General features: G+C 41.1%; 1 protein-coding gene across 5 annotated transcripts in view; it reads right to left on the bottom strand.

The window, feature by feature from the left end:
- Positions 1 to 22,255, bottom strand: part of Fam193a (family with sequence similarity 193 member A) — a 122,039-nt gene that overhangs the window by 62,381 nt on the left and 37,403 nt on the right. For 2 of the 5 annotated variants that reach the window (XM_057772547.1, XM_057772549.1), the window contains exons 2-4: positions 19,725 to 19,967; positions 3,165 to 3,322; positions 2,336 to 2,503 (exon numbers count right to left, since the gene is read on the bottom strand). In XM_057772547.1, coding sequence (XP_057628530.1) covers positions 2,336 to 2,503; positions 3,165 to 3,322; positions 19,725 to 19,967 — 569 coding nt within the window. The remainder of the gene's footprint in view (positions 1 to 2,335; positions 2,504 to 3,164; positions 3,323 to 19,724; positions 19,968 to 22,255) is intronic. The other 3 variants (XM_057772548.1, XM_057772550.1, XM_057772552.1) reach the window with 3 other exon arrangements.

The raw sequence follows: 22,255 nt of genomic DNA, 5'->3' as shown, positions 1-22,255 counted from the left end.
TGGATTCAGATTGAGAGATATAGGCAGTTATGAGCTGTCATGTAGGTTCTGGGAAACAAACCCAGGTCCCCTACAAAAGCAGCAAGCACTCTTAACTGTTAAGCCACTTCTTCATTCCCTCCTGTTTCCTAAGGTTGCATATCACTTAAGCTGTAAAAGATAAAGAGTCAAGCAAAACTGTGCAAGGTAGGATGTAAAGCTATGTATATAATCTGCAAGGTAAACCCTCGTGTACAATGTACAAGGTGATAAATATGAAGAGCCATGGATACAACGTGTTCAGAGAAAATAAACTGACAGGATTCTCACTATGACTGCTACATTTCAAAAAGATGTATTAACTTTTGTAACATTAAAATATAGTGGGGGTTTTGCCCCATTACTAGAGATCAAACCCAGGTTTTTCACATGCTATGCAACAGCTCTACCATTGGGCTACCCAAGCCTTTGTTTTGTGGAGACAGGATCTTACTATGCAGCTTAGACAGCCCTGAACTTGCTACAAAGCACAGACTACCCTCAAATTTATAATCCTGCCTTAGTTTCTCTGTGCTGGGATTAAAGGTATATATCACTAAGTCTGGCAATAATTTTAAGAAAATGTGTTCCCTATGTTTAAAGGACAGTGAAACAAAATTCAAATGAGCATGGAGTAATTGAACTCAAAATACCACAGGGCTGAGGAAAAGGCTTAGTGGGTAAGAGCACTTGCTTTGCAAACACAGGACCTGAATTCAAAGCCCAGTAACCCAGTAAAAGGCCAGGTGTCCCTGAGCATGTCTGTCACTTCAGCATTGGAAGGTGGAGCCAAGTAGTTTCTGAGAACTTGCTGACACCCAGCCTAGCTGAAAAGGGGTGGCTATCCAAAGCATGGTGGCCGACCAGGACAGTCAAAACAGTGAGCTCTTCTAATTCAGTGAAAAGCCCTATCTCAAGGCAACAAGAAGGAAAGCAACAGAAGACACCCTGCCCTCCCTGAACATATACACATCTACACACTCACGTGCATATACCAAACACATACAAACTCTTAGAAAAGGAAGCCTGCAGACACCTCCTTAGAGTTTTCTCAGTGCAGTAAAATTAGAAGCATTTTGATTCTTTGTTCATTTTCATATCTTATAAATTTAAGGAAAAAATCATATGATACTTTTGAGAACAGATTTTTTTATTTATAATAAGGTTTATTTTTTTAAATATGTATTGAGTTTTGCTTGCATGTATATATGCCACATGTGTGTCTGGTGCCCAAGGAAAAAGATATTGGATTCCTGGACCTGGAGTTATAGACAGCTATGAACCACTACGTGAGTGTTAGGAAACAAACCCAAGTCCTTTGCAAGAGCAGTCAGGGCTTCTAATCACTAAGTAATCTCTCTCCAGCTCATGCAAACTGATTTCTTATGGGAAAAAGACATTGCAAGTAGTTCAACCAACCAATCATTCACACATGTTCATAGATGCTGCTTCACCTGGATTAAACCTGTGCTGATACTGTTCTAAAACATCACAGATGTAGCATGAAGGATCTGAGATGTCATAGGTTTCATGTGTCCTTAACTAGGAAACTTTTAAAGGCACTTACCACTTGAAACTGTCTCATATAGCACTAAAACAAGAGGTGCAATCCTGAACACAATGCTTTTACCAGTCAATGCCCCTGCTTCTTTGATATAATCTAATGTATGGCAACTGTGGCTTTGTAAGATTCCAAAAGTATGCAATCAACACATATGAAAAAAACAAAATGAGAACCAATCCATGAAGTATCAGGCTTATATCTATTGCCTTTATTTGGAACATTTCAAAAATCAGGGAGAAAAAAAGGCACACTTAAGTTGTAAAGAAAAACGAAAGTGACACCCACCCCACTTTCTGTCAGTCACTGGGAAGGAGCCTGCTGAAGAACAGATGCTAGGCAGGAGCCATTCCCTATGAGGGCAGCTGCTGCGAACCTCATAAGGTAAGTGCCTTCACAAGCAATCCTATCTCACAGTGCTTCAGTGGACAGGAATACTCTGCCTTTCTCCCTGAGCTACAAATCCAACAGTGATTATGAAAGTATCTAGCATCACCTGGCACAACCAGGACTCTGGAATCCTGCCTGTTACTGTCAGTCTTAATACATGACAGAAACATCTCAACTTAGAAACAGAAGAACCTGCAACAATTTACCCAGAAGGCTCATGCTGGTCAGTTGTCTGCTGAAGACCTGAGCTGTACCAAGAGCTCAAATAGTTTAACTGAGCTTTACTCAGGACAAGCACTGAGGCTCCATGGGCAGATGGGAGGGCAGGGATGAAATGGGGCTGTAACATGAAGGGGTAACCTGTACCTATCCACAAGCTCCTTCACTCCTTCTTTGTCGGGAACCAGAGACTGGTCCTGGTCTTCTGCCAGTGGGGTACCCGCCTGGCGGTATATGCATCGGACCATGTAGCGTACTTCTGACCAATAGTTTTGAAGCTGCTGCGGTTCCCGGTCTGTCTCTGCTGAGATGTCTCTGTGATAACATAGAAACCAGTGGAGTTAAGAGAGGCAGTCTACCTACTTGCCACAAGGTATACCCCATTTCCATACTATGACCCCAGATGGCACACAGAGAGCCCTTGCTTTCCACTCTTTGGTGCTCACTTGATTCTATCAGTCTGGCTGTTCCAGACCAGCAGTACAGCTTTTTTCTATCAAGTCCTGGCCTCTTCTTCCTTCAACCCCTAGCAGCTTCCATCATGAGTTCCACCACCTCCATACCCATTTATTTATTCTCACCTTAGACTCATTTTTCTTTTTTAATTAATATTCTTTATCTTGAGATAAAATCTTGCTATGTAGCCCTGTCTGCACTGCACTGGAACATAGATTCCTCTCACCTCCCAAGTGCTGGGATTATGGCATGAAATAAGAGTTGATTTTTCTTTAAATTCTAAGAGTTCTCCCACTTTCCTCTTTCTGAGGTCCAGCTTCCTTCTGTTTAGTCCCGCAAGGCAGGGATTTTGTATTTCTGTATACCTTTCCTCATAATAGCAAGACCATGTCCTACTTTCAGGGGTATGCCAAAAAGGTACTGTTATTTGTTAAAAGAACCCCATGTCTAAGGCGCTTTCCTATATTTCCTAGATACCCCGTCACGCCAGTACAAGCAGCACAACCAACTCAATACATACCTGCGCTCACTGCAGGCTTCACATGAGCAGGCATCTGAGGGCGTGGTGCCTAGCCCTGATGAGGTCATTGTCTGTGTGCCTAGGGCCAGCCTCCCAGCACCACTGGCTTCAGGCTGGGAGCTCCCAAGTGTTGAGTGAAGAAGAAAATCTTGACTCTGCTTTAAAAATAGAATACAACAGACCAGTTATGCTTATGATATCAGATGTTTATTGACTTTTTAAAAAAATCCCTTATAGAACTAGGTGTAATGACCTTTATCCCAGTACTCAGGAGGTTAGAGGCAGTTGGATCTGCTAGTTTGAGGCCAGTCTGGTCTTCTTTAACAGTCAGAACTACATACAGAGACGCTGTCTCCAAAACAAAATGCCTACTAAAAAAATGTTACAACAGACACTGAAATCTATAGAGAACTTTTTTGGGGAGTCAAAGGGGACTAACAGGTGACAAAGTCTACTACACAGCAGCACAGGCTGGCCTTGAGCACGTTATACAGTCCAGATTTTCTTTTCTTTCTTTCTTTTTTTTTTTTTTTTTTTTTTTTCCGAGACAGGGTTTCTCTGTGGTTTTTGGAGCCTGTCCTGGAACTAGCTCTTGTAGACCAGGCTGGTCTCGAACTCACAGAGATCCGCCTGCCTCTGCCTCCCAAGTGCTGGGATTAAAGGCGTGCGCCACCACCGCCCAGCCCAGTCCAGATTTTCTTGCCTCAGTGTGCTGCACACTGGATAGGCAATAAACTCCAGGTTTTGTCTGGATCAATGTTTTTCTTACTTCCAATGGTTTTTACTATTACATAAAAGCATCCAATAGATTTTATTTTTTTAATTAATTTTATTTATTTGCTTATTTATTTATGGTTTTTTGAGAAAGAGTTTCTCTGTGTAAACCTGGTTGTCCTTAAACTCACTTTGTAGACCAGGCTAGCCTCAAATTCACAGAGATCTGCCTGCCTCCCAAGAGTTGGGATTAAAGGTGCCAGCACTGCTCAGCCAGATTTTATTAGAGAGAAAGAGAGATGGCAAATAAATAATCTTGACTTCCAGTGCCCTAATCAGCATATGATGATCCCAGCAGGCAAGGTGTGATATGCCCGCAACTGCCTGACAAACAGTGGCAGTGGTCCCAGAACCTATGCTGTCTGCTCTGACCACCAACAAGGACGCCTGAGAACAGTCTAGAACAGACAAAGTAGGTTAGAGCACTGGAATACGCTACTCAGAGTCCAGAGCAGAAGGCAGCCTGCTGTGACAACATTCTAACATTGAGAAAAAAGAACTGAGGCATGGCATAAGTTCTTGAAGGGAGAGGGCCAGACATAAGAAATGTACCTCCTATACACTAAGGTGTTCCTCAACCTGATCAGGTGCAAAGTACTGAGAAAGTCAAAAGGGGTTGAGTGTGCACGCACACATACACATACAACTTTATACCATCTTAGGCTACTGCTGAACAAGGAGCAGACACCTCAAGGCTAAAGTGCTCCAAAGTCCGGCACATATCAGATTCTGAAGTGGAAAAGCACAAGAGCTTTCTGTCTAGCAGATAGAACAGGGAATTGCACTGTCACTACCACAAGAGAAGGAGCATTCATCCGCAAAGAACCCACACAAAGTGGTGCTGCACAATGAGAAGGCACAATTAAGCATCCTTCAGTCTAGCCTCCAGACCAGGGGAAAATACCTGGCATAGGTCAGACATCAAGTGTATATTATTCCTGCTATTGCAGTCCAGCCATACTTAACCTAGAGCAAGAACCTTGTAGCCAAAAAGCCATAGATAGTCTGACAAGAACCAAGACCCTGTATGTCTCTTCCCCAGGCCCCCTTCTCCACCCTGATAGAATAGAGAAGGGTATGGGACATAGTTTCTATCACAGTGATCCCTACCATGTCCACAAAAGCTGTAGGAGAAACTTTGAATTAGGTGAAGACAGTCAGGTTTTTATGTACACTAGATTTGAAACCTGAAAATGAGATGATTCCAACAAAGTATGATTGCCATCATGGAAGTGTATAGAGATAAGAGGGCAGCACAGCTTGACACTGGTGATGAACCACATGGCTGTTCCTCAACAGCAGCAGGTCAGCCACTCAGTGTACAAGGCTGACTATTCCCTCCTAGCTTATGCCCACTTCCACCCTCACCTCAAACTAGCACATTCACACCCTGTAGAAGCCTCTGTCATCTCTCACCTGGTGACTGCCAGGCTCTCTACTAGTCTCCACTTGCCTTTACCCATTCTCAAACAGCAGCAGAGAGTGTCCATGGAGCTCCCCTGCATAAAACCTTCTGTTCACTTCTGAATTACTTGGGAATGCATTCCTTGTTTCTTACCAAAGCCTTCCATGTTATCTGGGAAAAAGTTCTGCTTCTGTGTCACTACTGTACCTGTTCCTGTCTATAGTGCTCATCAACTAATCTTGGTATGCCTTCTGATGGTCTGATAGAGTTCTATAACTCAGGGCTCAAACAAAAAGATGCCCTACCCACAGAAGACAAGTCAGTAAGTCATTTTTGGTATTTCTGTTTGTTTACTTAAATATTTTTGGCCACTCAATTCAACATCCAACTCTGCCATACTCTATGATGAACAGACACATGTCACCTGTTAAGTAACATATACAATGTTCAAGAATGGGCAGAGGACGGTAGGACAGTGAAAGAACTCCCAGGCTTCTTGGGTATTTCCTCCCCTGTTCATATAACCAGACAGCTTTGTCCTTAAAGAGACAAGAGACTGAACAACATGCTCTCTCCAGTGAGAGGAGTTTTAATAGCACCCAACTGGGCCTATAGCACCCTGAGGTGCCTCTGTTCTCTAGCAGGTAATAATCAAATCCTCTAAGTTGGTTTCTTCTGGAGTCTGTTTCTTCAGCTGCAAAGATTTGGCTGCTTTTGAGAATTACCATGACGGGTCTTCAGGGCTCACTTCACAGATCTGAGTATGTGATGATCTCCCACCACTGGGTAGTTTCTTGTGTTAAGATGTACATTAAGATGTATTTACTGACTGCTGGTAAAGTTCTGCTTGGCACACCAACCTAACCACCATGGTTAATCTCTTCTCTCACAAACTGCTATATGAAATCTTGCCTTTTCTTACTTTCTCATGTTTTTGTCTTCAACACTGCAACAGAAGGTAGGTGTGTGTGTGTGTGTGTGTACCTGCTCACACTGTGCATGAGCACTTACTGTGACAGGTAGCACAACAACCACAAACTAAAGTGACTTTTCTTTTTTTTTTTCTTTTTAAAGATTTATTTATTACGTATACAACATTCTTTCCATGTATGCTTGCAGGCCAGAAGAGGGCACCAGATCTCATTACAGATGGTTGTGAGCCACCATGTGGTTGCTGGGAATTGAACTCAGGACCTCTGGAAGAGCAGTCAGTGCTCTTAACCTCTGAGCCATCTCTCCAGCCCCTAAAGTGACTTTTCTTACTGAGAAGGGATAAGGCTAAGAGTAACTATATATTAAATCCCTGAATATAGCACCTTACAGTACTTATTTAGGCTGAATCTCAGGTTCTGTCCAAACTGAACACAATTTTAAAAATGAGACAAAATCCAATGGGCAATGTGCAATTTGCAATATCCATCTTCCTGCTTCTACAAAGCTGTGAACAAGATGCATGGTAAGCTCCCACCAACATAGACTACTGCTTCTGTCACTGTATTTTCTCTACAATCATAGATTGCATCTTCAAGCTGTGGGTTCAAACAATCCCCTACATCAAGCTGCTTCTGTTAGGTATTTTATTAGAGTGATTAACAAGAAAAGCAAGGGTCACTGCTATGATAAACCTGACTCTGTGATTCAAAGGCCTTCGATGTGCCTTTGTGTGAGGAATGTAGGAGTTTTGAGCTTTTGGGCTAGATAAGCCTTAGGATGTATTTTGATGAGAGTTTAGACAATCAAAATGCCAAATTAATGAGGACAGTAGAAACCAAGAGAAACAAATGAGGGAGATAAGCAGGACCTACCTCTCTGTGGGAAGATGGCAGGTGTTAAGCACTGCTTAAAAAACAAACAAACAGGGCTGGAGAGGTGGCTCTGTGGTTAAGAGCATTGTCTGCTCTTCCAAAGGTCCTGAGTTCAATTCCCGGCAACCACATGGTGGCTCACAACCATTTGTAATGAGGTCTGGTGCCCTCTTCTGACATGCAGACATACACACAGACAGAATATTGTATAAATAAAATATTTAAAAAACAAACAAACAAAAGAAAAAACTAAGATGAGTCTTTCTGACTCATCTTAAAGAAAAGAATGTAATTCTCTGTTACTGTTCCAGCACCATGCCTGCCTGCCTGCCACCATGCTGATCATGGACTAAAATGTCAAGAACAAAACATAAATTCAACAAAGCAAATTCTGAGACAGCAAAACTATTATCTTGGCAAAAAGAGACCAAAATCAAGACTGCAGTTGGCTTGAAGCAGGAGTGAAGGTCAAGACTTCCATTCTCTCCATGTTGAGAAAGTTCTTTCCTTTTCAAAATCAGGTAACTTCCCCAAGTAATTTAGGGTGAATTTAAACATTTACTTTACACAATAATTGAAACAACAAGAGAGATTTATGTATCCTCCTCCACTTTGAGGTGAATGGGTACATAGAAAACAGACAAACATATACATATACACACACACATACATACATATATTCATACAAACAGAATTTTAGTGATCACATTAAAGATTATTAAGTGCTAACATTAATGATTATGAATTCTGACAAAAGGGGAAATGGCTCAGTCAGTAAAGTGATCACTATGTAAGCATGAGATCCTGAGTTCTACCCTGTGCCCAGAGCCCCAAAGTAAGAAGCCAAGACCAGTGGCACATGCCTTAATCCTAGCACTGGAGAGTTAGAATCAGGAAGACCCTGAAGTACACTCACTAACCAACTTAGCCAAATGAGTGAGCTTCAACTTCAGTGAGAGACCCTTAAGTTTTGAGTAAATTGGAGAAGACACACAATGTCAACCTGTAGCCTGTGCATGCACGTAAGCATGCACACAGGAACATGTATGTGCATATACATTTAAAAAAGTGAGATAAAAATTCTCATATTAATCATAACCTCATTTGTGCTTACCTCTTTTGTCTCTGCAACTTTTAAAATATATATATATATAGTGTACACACATATATGGTGTATATATATATATATGTGTGTGTGTGTGTGTATCCATCTATCCCCCAATTTTTTGGTTTTTTCTTTTTTTTGAGACATGGTTTTTTTTGTATAGTCTTGGCTATCCTGAAACTAACTCTGTAGACTGGGCTGGCCTCAAACTCAGAGAGATCCACCTGTCCCTGCCTTCCAAGTGCTGGGATTAAAGGTATGTGCCACTACTGCCCAGCTCCATTTTTGTATTTTTATTGCAATATGAGATATAAAATTCTAAAGATTTTTAACTTTATTCCAAGGGTATTCTGGTACTTTCATCCACTAACTTATTCTTTTTTTTGCTTCTTTCCTATACATACCCTGCCAAAAAGCTAATGTACAATCACTCTCTGGTACAGACCCTTCAAATATTTTACTAATGGTATCCAGTCATTACAAACAACATAAAAAGAAGGCACACAGTGTCTAAAGACACAGATTATAAAACCAAAATACTGTGGTTTGAAACCTGACAGTACCTCTTACTACCTGCGTGATCCGAGGAAAGTAATCTTCCTGGCTTGATTTCTTTATAAAACTGGGAGAACAAAAGTACTGCCCATGTACAGGTAGAAGTAAGGTTTTGGATAAAATATTATATGAAATACTTAGAACAACATTGCCATAGGCTATACACTATAGACACAATAAATACTCTTTTGATGAAACACATATACAAACATATATATACACATATATGAAGATTTTGGCTACACTAATAAATGGTTATATGCTCAATACAGTTCTCCTCAACCTTATTTTCAATTTTAATAAAACTCTCTCAATGCTGGATGGTGGTGGCACACGCTTTTAATCCCAGCACTTGGCAAGTGAATCTCAGTGAGTGGAGGCCAGCCTGGTCTACAGCACGAGTTTCAGGACAGCCAGGACTATTGTACAGAGAAACCCTGTCTCAAAGTACAAAAACTAAAACAAATAATAAGATTTTTCTCATTCTTTACATTATAGAGATCTCCTCACTTCAAAAAAATTGAATTAAAGTACAGAATATAATTGCATGATGCTAATGATCTGTAATAGATGTAACAATTTTCTTAGTAATGAACATTTGAGGTAATCTTTTAGTATTTCAGCACATCATTTTTCCACACTGTAAACAATGTCCCAATAAAAAAAATTTTTAAGACTGGGTTTCTCTGGGCAGCCCTGGCTGTCCTGGAGCTTACTCTGTAGACCAGGCTGAACTTGAACTCAGAGATCTGCCTGTCTCTGATTCCAGAGTGCTGCTGGGAATAAAGGTGTGTGCCGCCACCACCTGACTCCAATAAAATTCTTAAACATGTATCCTCCCTAAAAATACTTTTTGTTTAAAAATATTTTTTGTTGATTTTTATTGAGCTCTAAATTTTTCTCTGCTCCCCTCCCTGCCTCTCCAGCCTACCCCATTTAACCCTCACCCAAGGTCCCCATGTTCCCAATTTACTCAGGAGATCTTGTCTTTTTCTACTTCCCATGTACATTAGATCTACGTAAGTCTCTCTTTAGTGTCCTCGTTGTTGTCTAGGTTCTCTGGGATTGTGGTTTGTAAGCTGGTTTTCTTTGCTTTATGTTTAAAAACCACCTATGAGTGAGTACATATGATAACTGTCGTTCTGTGTCTGGATTACCTCACTCAAAATAATGTTTTCTAGCTCCATCCATTTTCCTGCAAAATTCAAGCTGTCATTATTTTTTTTTTCTGCTGTGTAGTACTCCATTGTGTAAATGTACCACATTTTCCTTATCCATTCTTTGGTCAAGGGGCATTTAGGTTGTTTCCAGGTTCTGGCTATGACAAAGCTGCTATGAACATAGTTGAGCACATGTCCTTGTGGCACGATTGAGCATCCTTTGGATATATACCCACAAGTGGTATTACTGGGTCTTGAGGGAGGTTGTTTCCTAATTTTCTGAGAAATCTCCACACTGACATCCAAAGGGGTTGTACCAGCTTGCATTCCCACCAGCAATGCAGAAGTGCTTCCTTTTCCCCACAATCTCTCCAGCATAAATTGTCATCAGTGTTTTTGATTTTGGCCATTCTAACAGGTGAAAGATGGAATCTCAGAGTTGTTTTGATTTGCATTTCTCTGATGACTAAGGATGTTGAACATTTCCTTAAGTGCCTTTCAGCCATTTTAGATTCCTCTGTTGAGAGTTCTCTGTTGAGGTTTGTACTCCATTTTTTTTATTGGATTATGTGTTCTTTCGGTGACCAATACTTGAGTTCTTTGTATATGTTGGAGATCAGACCTCTGTCTGACGTGGGGTTAGTGAAGATCTTTTCCCATTCCATAGGCTGTCATTTTGTCTTGTTGACTGTGTTCTTTGTTTTACAGTAGCTTTTCAGTTTCAGGAGGTCCCATTTATTGTTTCTCTCAGTGTCTGTGCTGCTGGGGTTATATTTAGGAAGTGGTTCCCTGTGCCAATGCATTCAAGTGTATTTCCCACTTTTTCTTCTATAAAACTTTATGTTGAGGTCTTTGATCCATTTGGACTTGAGTTTTGTGCATGGTGATAGATATGGGTCTATTTTCATTCTTTTACATGTTGATAACCAATTATGCTAGCACCACTTGTTAAATATGCTTTCTTTTGTCCATTTGATATTTTTTGCTTCTTTATGAAAAATCAGGTGTTCGAAAATGTGTGGATTAATATCTAGGTCTTCTATTCGGTTCCATGGGTCCTCCTGTCTGTTCTTATGCCAATACCAGGCTGTTTTCAGTACTGTAGCTCTGTAGTAGAGTTTGAAGTCAGGGATTGTGATGCCTCCAGAAGTTCTTTTATTGCATATGATTGTTTTGGCTATCCTGGGTTTTTTGCTTTTCCATGTGAAGTTGAGTACCGTTCTTTCAAGGTCTTTGAAGAATTTTGCTGGGATTTTGATGGACATTGTGTTTAACAAAAATATTTTTTAAAATCACTTAGTGCTAATGATAAATTCTTTAAAACTGTATTTGTGGCTGGGTATGATGGCACATTCCTTTAATCCCAGAAGCAGGCAGTTCTCTGAGTTTAAGGTCATCCTCATCTACACAATAAGTTCCAGATCAATCAGAGCTACAAAGTAAGATCATGTCTCAAAATAATAATCTAAATATATAAATAATATAATGAAATTGCATTTGTAAGCAATCTTAGTGTGTATGTCTGTGTATGTTTGAGACAGGGTCTCACTATATAGCTGTGGCTGTCCTGGAATTCACTATGTAGAAAGGCTGGCCTCAAACTCAGAGATTTACCTGTTTCTGTCTCCTGAGTGCTAGAATTAGAGGGGTGTGCATTGATCCCTGGATTGTAAACAATCCTGACGCATGTTTTCCCATAAATGAAAAGAGATGCTAGGGAATGTAACAATTTGACTTCCTAAATTCATAGCTGTCGGACTCTCCCATGCTGCCCAGGCTACCTTTAGCAAAAAGACTGTCAGTCAGCCAGCTAGACTAACTTTACACTAGCTGTTCTGAACACTCCAAAGAGGTTTTCAGACAACTAAACGGACTGCAGCTGACTGCCTGTCTGTGCAGTCTGAAGACACAGTCTTAGCCAGTGCTGTTTGAAATAGGCTGCATGAGACTATTTGTTCTCACAAATCTCTATGAACTCTAGATTATTCTTTCCACCACTTCCTTTGGTGGACTTCAGAGGAACTACTGTGATGGGGCTATGAGACAATAGTGTGACTGGTCCAAACACCCTTTCCTGGGCTATATAATATATACATATACTCAGACATAGGTATAACAATGGTGGTAGAATAATGGATAAGTTGTGGAAGAGGTCAGACAGACCCCTGCCTGAAAGGTGAAGAGGTAGCTGGTGTGGGACCATGGTCTGTACTCTGTCAATTGTATTTTAAACGCTGGCAGGAAGTATAGGCAGGACAACCAGACAGGAAGTAGAAGTGGGTCAATAAGAACAGGAGAATTCTGGGAAGAAGGAAGCCCATTCCTCTGCAGTCCTTACCCAGCCACAGAAGCAGCAAGATGTGACTGTCTCGCTGTAAAAGATACTGAGCCATGTAGCTAACACAGATAAGAACAATGGGTTATATAAGTTATAAGAGTTAATAAGAAGCCTGAGCTAATGGGCCAACCAGTTTATAATTAATGTAGACCTGTGTGTGATTTCTTTGGGCTTAACAATTGCGGGAACCGGGCTGGGGGACTGGGCGAGACAGAAAACTCAGTCAACAGGTAGCAGCTAAACAGTTCAAGAGCCAGGACAAGAAGAGCAACAGAGACAGAGAAAAAGAATGAGTGAAAAGCTTGAGATGTCAAGTTTTTTGAGACCACAGGTAGTAACAATGGTAGCTAACAAGGGCTGAGAAATAACAATATGTCAGGCCTGAACAAATATTGTTAACACTAGAGGGAAAAGTTTTCTTGGAGCTTCCACTTGCTTACTGCTAACCTTTGCTGATGCCAAGCACAAAAAAGAAAGAGAGAGAGAGAGAGAGAGAGAGAGAGAGAGAGAGAGAGAGAGAGAGAGAGAAGGGAAGGAGGGAAGGAAAAAGAAAGGAAGGAGGGAAGGAGGGAAGGAGGGAAGGAAGGAGGGAGGGAGGGAGGGAAGGAAGGAAGGAAGGAAGGAAGGAAGGAAGGAAGGAAGGAAGGAAGGAAGGAAGGAAGGAAGGAAGGAAGGAAGGAAGGAAGGAAGCAAGCTGCCAGAGACAAGCAAATGAAGACAGGCAGAGGCAAACACCTTTACCCACTGAATTATCTCCTCCACTCCTCAAAATGTATGTGTGCAATTTTATGTGTATGAGTGTTTTGTCTGCATGTATTTCTGCACATCACATATGTGCCTGATAGTCACTGGAGCTCAACAGAGAGTAGAGGATCCCCTCGAACTAGAGTTAGAGATGCTTATTAGGAACTGGACCTGGGTACTCTGGAAACGTAGCTAGTACTCTTAACTCTTGAGCCATTTCTCTAGTCCCAGCCCTGAAAATGTTTTAGAAGTAGCCTTATTGTGACTCATGGATCATTCAGAAGTGTGTTTAATTTGTTTGCCTAAAGACAGGATCCCAGCACTGACATCAGTCAGCTTATAACCACTCTAGGGAATCTGATGCCTCCAGCCTCTACAGGTATGTACATGTATGTGTGTACACACACACACCAACACAGACATGTAATTTAAAAAGTAAATATAGCCGGGCGGTGGTGGCGCACGCCTTTAATCCCAGCACTCGGGAGGCAGAGGCAGGCGGATCTCTGTGAGTTCAAGGCCAGCCTGGTCTACAAAGGGAGTTCCAGGACAGGCTCCAAAGCTATAGAGAAACCCTGTCTCGAAAAACCAAAATAAAAAATAAAAAAATAAAAAAAGGGCTTTTGATTTCATACATTAATAAAAAAAAAAGTAAATATAATCTAAGAAAGGGAGCAAAGACGGAAGGGAGGGAGGGGGAGGAGAAGGGGAGGAGAACTGATGGTTAATCTCAACTGTCACTTTTATAAGATTTAGAATCACCTGGGAGGCAGTTCTGGGAAAGACTGTGCAGGAATATCTTGATTTAAAGAACTAAGGTAGGAAGACCTGACCACAGTGGATGGCACTACTACTTAAATGTGCTTCTTAACTATAGAAAACAGACAAAGTAAGCTAAACACTAGGATGTATATATCCCTCTGTTTCTTCTTTCTTTAAATGTAATTTAATTTAATGAGCACTGGTGTTTTGCCTGCATTCATGTCTGAGGGTGTCAGATACCCTAGAACTGGTATTACAGACAGCTGTGAGCTATCATGCCGAGTGCTAAGAATTGAGTCCTCTGGGAGAGCAGCCAGTACCCTTAACCACTGAGCCATCTCTCCAACTCCCCACCATGTCTCTTTATTGTGGGTGTCATGTGACCAGCTGCTTCAAACTCCTGATGCCTTGACTTCCCCATGATGGACGACTGTGCCTTGAATAGTGAGCTAAAATAAATCCTTTCTCCCTTAAGTTGCGTTTGTCAGAATATTTAATTATAGCAACAGAAAAAGAAACTGAGACAAAACATACAACAGATCTTACAAAATAAAAATAAAAGGATAGTCTGGGTAACTAATGTCAATACGTTTAACAAAATATAGGCAAATTTTGTTATAGACAGAACCTAGCATCTCTAGCAAAAGAATAAATAACATCTAACAAATAAATTAACTGTTACAAACCAGTCACAAAAAGGCAACTTCACATCAACACAGCTTCACAACAGAATTCTAACTACTTATAGAAAAAATAATACAAATTCTATCCGAACTTCCTGAAAATTAACAAGAAACATTTCCTTGTTTATCCCCTCCCCCCCACCCCGTGTGTGTGTCTCTCTCTCTGTTTTATTTTTCGAGACAGGGTTTTTCTGTAGCTTTTGAGCCTGTCCTGAAACTGGCTCTGTAGACCAGGCTGACCTTGAACTCACAGAGAACCGCCTGCTTTTTGCCTCCTGAGGGCTGGGATTAAAGGCATGTGCTACCACCACACAGCTCCAAGTTTATTCTTTTTTTAAAAGCATTTAAAATTTATTTCCTAACTTATTCTAAGACACCAAAACAATACAAAGCAAATTTACAGACTAATAATATTCTTCACAAACACAGACATAATAATTCTTAACAAAACATTAGCACACTGGAGCCAAAGCAGCAAGAGCATTTACTCAGCACCTAGATGGTGGCCTACAATTGTCTTTCTGGCCTCAGCTGACACCAGGGAGGAAAGTGGTACATCGATATACATGTGTAGGCAAAACACACATATACATAAAAATAATAAATTTAAAGAAAAAAAGTTCAAAGAATCATATTAACACTTGTGGACTAGAGAACACAGTAACTTTTAAGATTCTCAAGCTGAGGCCGGGCAGTGGTGGCGCACGCCTTTAATCCCAGCACTCGGGAGGCAGAGGCAGGCGGATCTCTGGGAGTTCGAGGTCAGCCTGGTCTACAAGAGCTAGTTCCAGGACAGGAACCAAAAGCTACTGAGAAACCCTGTCTCGGGGGGGGGGGGGGAAGATTCTCAAGCTGAGTATGGTGGCATATGCCTTTAATCCTAACACTGAGAGACACATCTTTGTAGGTTCAAGATCAGCCTGGTCTACAGAACAAGTTCCAGGACAACTGGGGCCACACAGAAAAACCCTGTATCAAAAAGCAATAAAGAAAATAACAACAAAAGAAAATATGATACTTGACTTTAGAGACAATCAAACTATTTTTCTAAATACACTTCAGGAACTCCTTCCATCTATCTACAGAAAGAAGTTTGTGACTGTGTGCTCCAAGAGAATAATCTTTAACAGCAAAATATGGAAGCTAAAATGTATTATATTTATAAAGATGACTAGTACACAGCAACAAATCTCAATTACAATGAATGAATACTATACGATTGTGACTATAAAATCAAAACATTTGGAAAAATCAAACTAGATTTAGATGCTCAAGTGCTATCACTAACAAGTGATAGTGGAAGACCAGAAGGTGATCAACAGTTCAGCAGGAAGGCAAACCTAAGATCAAAGTAACAGAAGAACCTGAGCTGAGGACTATCACTTGACTTCTCAACCTCTGTGGAACAGTCAACACCAAACACATCTACAACTACGGGAAGCAACCAGGGCTAACTCACCAATGAGAACAAACTCAGGGAAAAACAAACAAACAAACAAACAAACAAACAAACAAACAAATTTTCCATCCAATATTAGAACCAATTTCTTCAGGATTCCGGCACTGACTGAATATCAGCAGCTCTTCAGCAATCCTTTAGGATTACAGTACCAAATTGAGACTGCCAAGACATCTATCCAGCCTTGTGGACAGACCAACTATTGGATTTCTCAGCCTTTCCAGTCTGAGACAAGGTACTATTTGACTACCCAAAATAAGAGAATATATGTAGTTAACTTGCCAAAGTCACTGACAGGTAATAGAATCAGACAAGTGTTCTCTATTCACTGCCTGGCATTTAACCAAACAGAACAGAAGAAGCAAAAGCAAGAACAATGCTTAAGAAAGAAACGAATATATTAGCTTGATGTGGGATTCCCCTCTGTATGCTGTGAATACCATTGGTTAATAAAGAAACTGGCTTGGCCTGATAGGGTGGAGTAGAGCTAGGCAGAGAAAACTAAAGTGAATGCTGGGAGAAAGAAGGGCAGAGTTGAGAGAAGCCATGGAGCTGTCACCAGAGACAGACATGATCAAACCCTGTCAGTAGGCCACGAGCCTCATGGTAAAATATAAAATAATGGAGATGGGTTAATTCTAGATGTAAGAGATAGCTAGCAATATGTTTAAGTAATTGGCCAAGCAGAGATTTAATTAATACAGTTTCTGTGTGATTATTTAGGAGCTGAGAAGTCAGGAACAAACAAGCGGGTCTCCTTACAACACTAGTTCTACACAAATCACCCCCCCAAATAAAAAGAGACACAACTCATTTTATGAGGTCTAAAGGACAAGCCAAGAAGGCTCCAAGAAGACATTCTTCCTGATCACAGATGTCAAACTAGTGCAGCAAAGTGGAGAAAGGATGTCCAAGCAGATCTGAAAAAAAAAACCCATGGCTTTTCCAAAACAATCCAAATCTGAAAACAACCCAAAAGCCTATAAACACACACACACACATGCAGCACTAACACATACATACAAGTACAGTCTTGTGCAGTTTCTCAATAACAGGAAGAAATGACTAATCCTACAGCAACAAGGATGCTCTCAAAAGCACTGTGCTAAATGGCACAAGTTTATGGGCACTATGGAAAATGGAGAACTGTAGGGATAATATTAGGTCCAAAATATACTAAAGCCTGATTAACCTGAGTTGAATTCCTGGAACCTATATGGTGGAAAATAACCAACTCTGACGCTATCCTCTGACCTCCATACAACATTCTGTAGCTCCCCAATACGTACATACACATGCACACAATTTTAAATGAAGAAATATAGATATAATGGGGGGAAGACTATGAAAAGAGGTACCTACATGGATGAATAATGCTTCTCCTAGAAGTCAGGGGTTATTAAATAAAAATCTCAGTAGTAGTTGTGGGATATGACCCCCAAAGTCTCCCCAAACCATACAGATTATTGTCACTACTTTTGATCATCCACCAAGCTAGATGTAAGACCCTATTGTTGAAGGTATTATGTATCTTGATTGTAGGACATAGAGAAATCAAGCCAGAACTAAGCTTCCAGCTTCCTTCCTGCTAGCTAGCTTTCATAATGATGGAAGGTCCTGTACTCTGTAAATCACTGAAGCAGAAATGTCATCAGTGTCCAGATATAAACCCTATGAGTTATAATTAATTACCGCCAGACAAGATATATCCACTTTAACCATAATGGCATTGATATTTTGTGAGTAATCAACTGCCTCCTGATTGGGTATAAGGCCTACCCCATAGGAGGGAATCCATGTCTGGTCTCTAAACCTGGCCTATGACTAGTGAAGTCATATGCCCTGGTGGGGAACCTATTACTGTTTTGCTAAATTAACACATTATCAAACTACTTTCTAAATACCTACATGCACATTCACATAGCAATGATGCTCCTAGCCAATAAGAGAAGCTTCTTTTGCAGTGGGCAGCAGTCAATGAATACACTCACACTAATCAAAATGCTAAAAATAAGTGACAGCTGAAAGTTGAACACTAAAAATGACATCTGTATCACCTCCTTCAAGGCTCAGCAAACATCACAGAAGAGAGAGTAGAAAGAATGTTAAGAGCCACAGGATGGGGAGAAGTTATTGTTTTCTGGACATGACACGATTGTCATACTTAGGTGGTCACAGCATCTGTGCTTACCTGAACAATATGGGCCCCATCAACATTCCATCATAGATTGGGAAGTTGCTCATAAGGCTTCCATTTGTCCCCAAAGAACTAATAGTAGTTAGCTAATGGTTGCTGGGGAGAATTGTCATTTTCTTCACCGGCATAGCCACTGTTAAGTTGTCCATACTACAGTAAATAAGCCTCACTTCCAATACTCATATCAATAACCCTAATCAAACTCCCTGGGTCATAAACAAACAAACAAACATGAAAGTCGGAAAGCACTTGTGAAGGTTTTAGGAGGGAGAGGGAAAAGGATAAGGAAAGGTACTGGAAGAAAGGGAAAGAGTCAAATTTTAATATAAACTTGTATGAAACTGAAAAAAAATCTGAGATGAAAATTTCAGACTGATTATGTTCTGAATCTCTGGTGAAGAGATTGCAGAGGATTTCAGAGGTCCTGACAGTTCAATTCTGAGAAACTACATGGTGGTTTCTATACTGAGATCTGGTGCCCTCTTCTGGCATACAGACAAATATGCAGGCAGAACTGTATATATAATAAATAAATAAATCTGGAAGGAGGGAGGGAGGGAGGGAGGGAGGGAGGGAGGGAGGGAGGGAGGGAGGGAGGGAAGGAAGGAAGGAAGGAAGGAAGGAAGGAAGGAAGGAAGGAAGGAAGGAAGGAAGGAAGGAAAAGAGCTAAGGGAGAAAGACAAAGCAGGAAACTTCCCAAAGCAGGGCCGAGAGAAACACTAACTTCTAGTTTGATCAGCATTGATTCCAGGATTAGTTACTAAAACTCTGCCACCAAAACTGGCATTGAAACTGGGGGTGAGGTGTCTTCAAGGAGCCCCTGGCTGGGCAGCCAGATGAATAGTCAATGAGAAAGAGGAGTAGACCTAGGAGGTGGAGAGCCTGATCCACAAATGCTTCTCAAACTGCCACTGGGACTAACCTGAAAACAAAAGGCAGGAACTGCTGTTTGCTGCTCACCACAAGAAGCAAGGGATCAGAAGAAAAATCACTCAGAAGAGAGCTTCTTACATTCAGTAACCAAAAGGAAAGAAGAAGAAAAATAAAATAATAAAAGGAAAGAAGAGTCTTGAATACGGGAATGGTTGAAAAAGTCATCTCCTAGAACACAAAGAGATATCAAAGCCTAATGGGAACAGCAGCCACTAAACCTTAACTTATATCAGAGATTAGATCAAGCCTAATGGACTCAAAGACTCTAGTAAGATAAGCCTGAAATCAAGGAAGGAGGAAGGCCAGGATTCAGAAGTACAGGACAAAAATTTTCAGCCATTTACCAGTACATGGAACTGTCTAGAACTCAACAAATGAAAATTCTTCTAGCTTTTCAGGAAACTTTATTGTCAAAAAACCCCTAAGGCCAGATGCAAAAGCCAAAAGCACCAAACAGCTTGCTGACTGCAGATAAGGAAGCAGATGCTCTTTAGACACATTCCAGAGAGTGAGCATGGGCCAAAAGATAGTGTAGAAGGAAGCATTCCGGAGACAGGCGGAAATCCTTTCCTTTCATTGCCAGTTAGCCCACCACCCACAAGAGAGGAGCAGGAAGCCCATTGAAGCTGCAGCCACTCACCGGCTGGTCAAGACCGCTGTGCCTCTCCTCCTTCTCCACAGTCCTCCGGCAGTCTGGGCATACCCACAGCGGCAGGTGCAGCACGCTGTTGCCCTTGGGAGCCATGGAAAGGGCCAATTTGCTCGCAGTCTTAACTCCACTCTCTAAGAATGAAGAGTCTTTCCGTTCACTTCTGCATAGAAGACAATAATCCCCAGCGGGGTAGGGTGGTGTCCTATGATTCATGCCAAAACTAAAAGGAGTCTGGAATAGAAAAAAAATTCTATGTTCAAAACCTGAACCAGGAAGCCAAGATTGTTGTTTGTTTGTTTGTATGTATGCATATGTGTATGTGCATATATATATATATATATATATGTATATATACACATATGTATACTTATATCGAAAAACAAAATAGGAGACGTATTCTAGAAACTGGTGACATTTCAAATAAAATAGGAACACTATAAAGAAGCACTTCACCCTCCACTTAGACTAAGTCTGCATTAATTCTACCAGGAAAACCATCAGCACAGATCTTCAGACCTCAACCAGGCATAAAATCACTACAAGAAGTATTTGCACACAAGGGCTTGCACCAAGGCAGCTTGGCTTGAGAGCATCTCTGAAGAAGGCCATCCCTGATCTAGACTCCAGAGAACAAAGAATCTCAAGGCAGCTGTATCCCCAAGACCCAAACTTTCAAGCTATGTGATCATGATGCTGAATTTATAGCTCAATTCCAAGACTATGGGGTAAATGTAGGAGAAGGGGCCTGAGGCAAAGGATCCTCTGCCCTTGGAATACACAAAGAAGCTAAGGCTCATAGGTTTGAAAATAGTAAGTGCCAAGGCCACCAAACAGGGAGCAAGATTTTAAATCAAAGCAGAAAACTGAGATGGATCCTCCTCCTATATTACATAGCATTACTGTCTAACAGCTGAGGGACACCTGCAGGCAGAGGGCAGCCCCAGAAGGCAGAAAGCGCCTTGCAGGAGCTGGCCTGGCACATTGCAATGGCATACAGCAGATCTCTCTTAAGCCTCTCCTGTCATTGGCATCAAATAGGAAGGAAGAAAATCTCATTCTTCTCTAGTGCTCAGCTGGCCTTGCCAAGCCAGCTCCTCAGATCTTCCCTTAATCCCATGGCTCTCCCTGCACTATCATCAATATTCAACCTGACTATGAGTGTGCATTAACAGCACAACTAACCCACGAGAACCCAGAGCTCCCAAGTGGACCTTAGGCTACATAGAGTCATTGGAGCTGAGTAAATGAATTATTGACTGAGGGAAAGTCTTTCAATTTTACATGCTCTGATAAATCAGTGGTTGAAACAATATGTATCCATTGTACCCACAAGGTTTGAAAGGCTTTCCTAGTCTGAGTTTAGCAGTTATTTCAGTGGGTGACAGGGTGAGGCAATTCTCCAGTTAGGGCCTGCAAACCACCCAAAAAACAGTACAAGAATAACATCTTTTTCCTATATCAAAAGACCTGAGATGTCTACATTATGAGAATTTCAAAACTCACCTCACTCAAACCTGTCTGTTTCCTGTCACAGAGTAACCACAACCACCAGAGATCACAGGCTGTCCATGTACATGCTAGGTTCAAGTGTACCACAGAACAGGCCAGAAATGCAATGTGACAGCCAGAACTGACAAAAGACACCAACTCGTTCATCACCAATGCAAGGATCCAAAAGTGTTTTAAGATTTCAGCTTTAGGGCTAGAGAGATGGCTCAGAGGTTAAGAGCATGGCTGCTCTTCCAGAGGCCCTGAGTTCAATTCCCAGCAATCACATGGTGGCTCACAATCATCTATGAGATCTGGTGCCCTATTATGGCGTGCAGGCATACACACAGGCAGAACACACACACAAATAAATCTTTTTAAAAAAGATTTCAGCTTTATTCAGACTCTAGAATATTTGCATATATGTTAAAATATATCTGGGGGTAGGCCCAAAATTTATGACTATGAAGATTTTGATTCAGATATACCTTACAAAGACAGAAGCCAGTGTCATTCCATTCATATTTTTAAGTGCATCTACATTGTGACTGCAACCATTAGGTGAGGTCAGGTAAGGGAAATTTATCAGTGACATACTGATACTTAAAATAGTTTGGACTTGGCAGTACTTCAGATATCAGGGATGCTCAACCAGTACTCACCAGAAGTCCACCATGTACCTGGGCACCAAGGCACTGTACTGAGTAAGCAGAGATATCTGTCTAGCGGAGCTAATGTCCTCACCAAAGCAAAACCAAAGATCAGGGCTTGGAATGCTAGCTACAATTCTAACACTCTAAGGCTAAAGCAGAAGTGTTTTAGGCCAGTCTAGCGTAGAACCTTTCTTAAAAACAAACAAGCAAATAAAAAAGATATAAGTAAAAATGTATTTTAGGAGCAACTCAGAGTGCCAGTGTTGGGAAGAAGGCTCTTTCATTTAGGTTGCAATGAAGGCCTCCATCAGGAAATACCTACAGAGATGTCACCCGCACTTAAATGTAGAAGCACAAAGATAGCAGGGGATGAAGAGA

This window comes from Chionomys nivalis, chromosome 6 (assembly GCF_950005125.1).
Source record: "Chionomys nivalis chromosome 6, mChiNiv1.1, whole genome shotgun sequence".
Lineage (NCBI taxonomy): Eukaryota > Metazoa > Chordata > Mammalia > Rodentia > Cricetidae > Chionomys > Chionomys nivalis.
The sequence above is the reverse complement of the archived record's forward strand: the minus strand, read 5'-3'. Positions and strand labels throughout refer to the sequence as shown.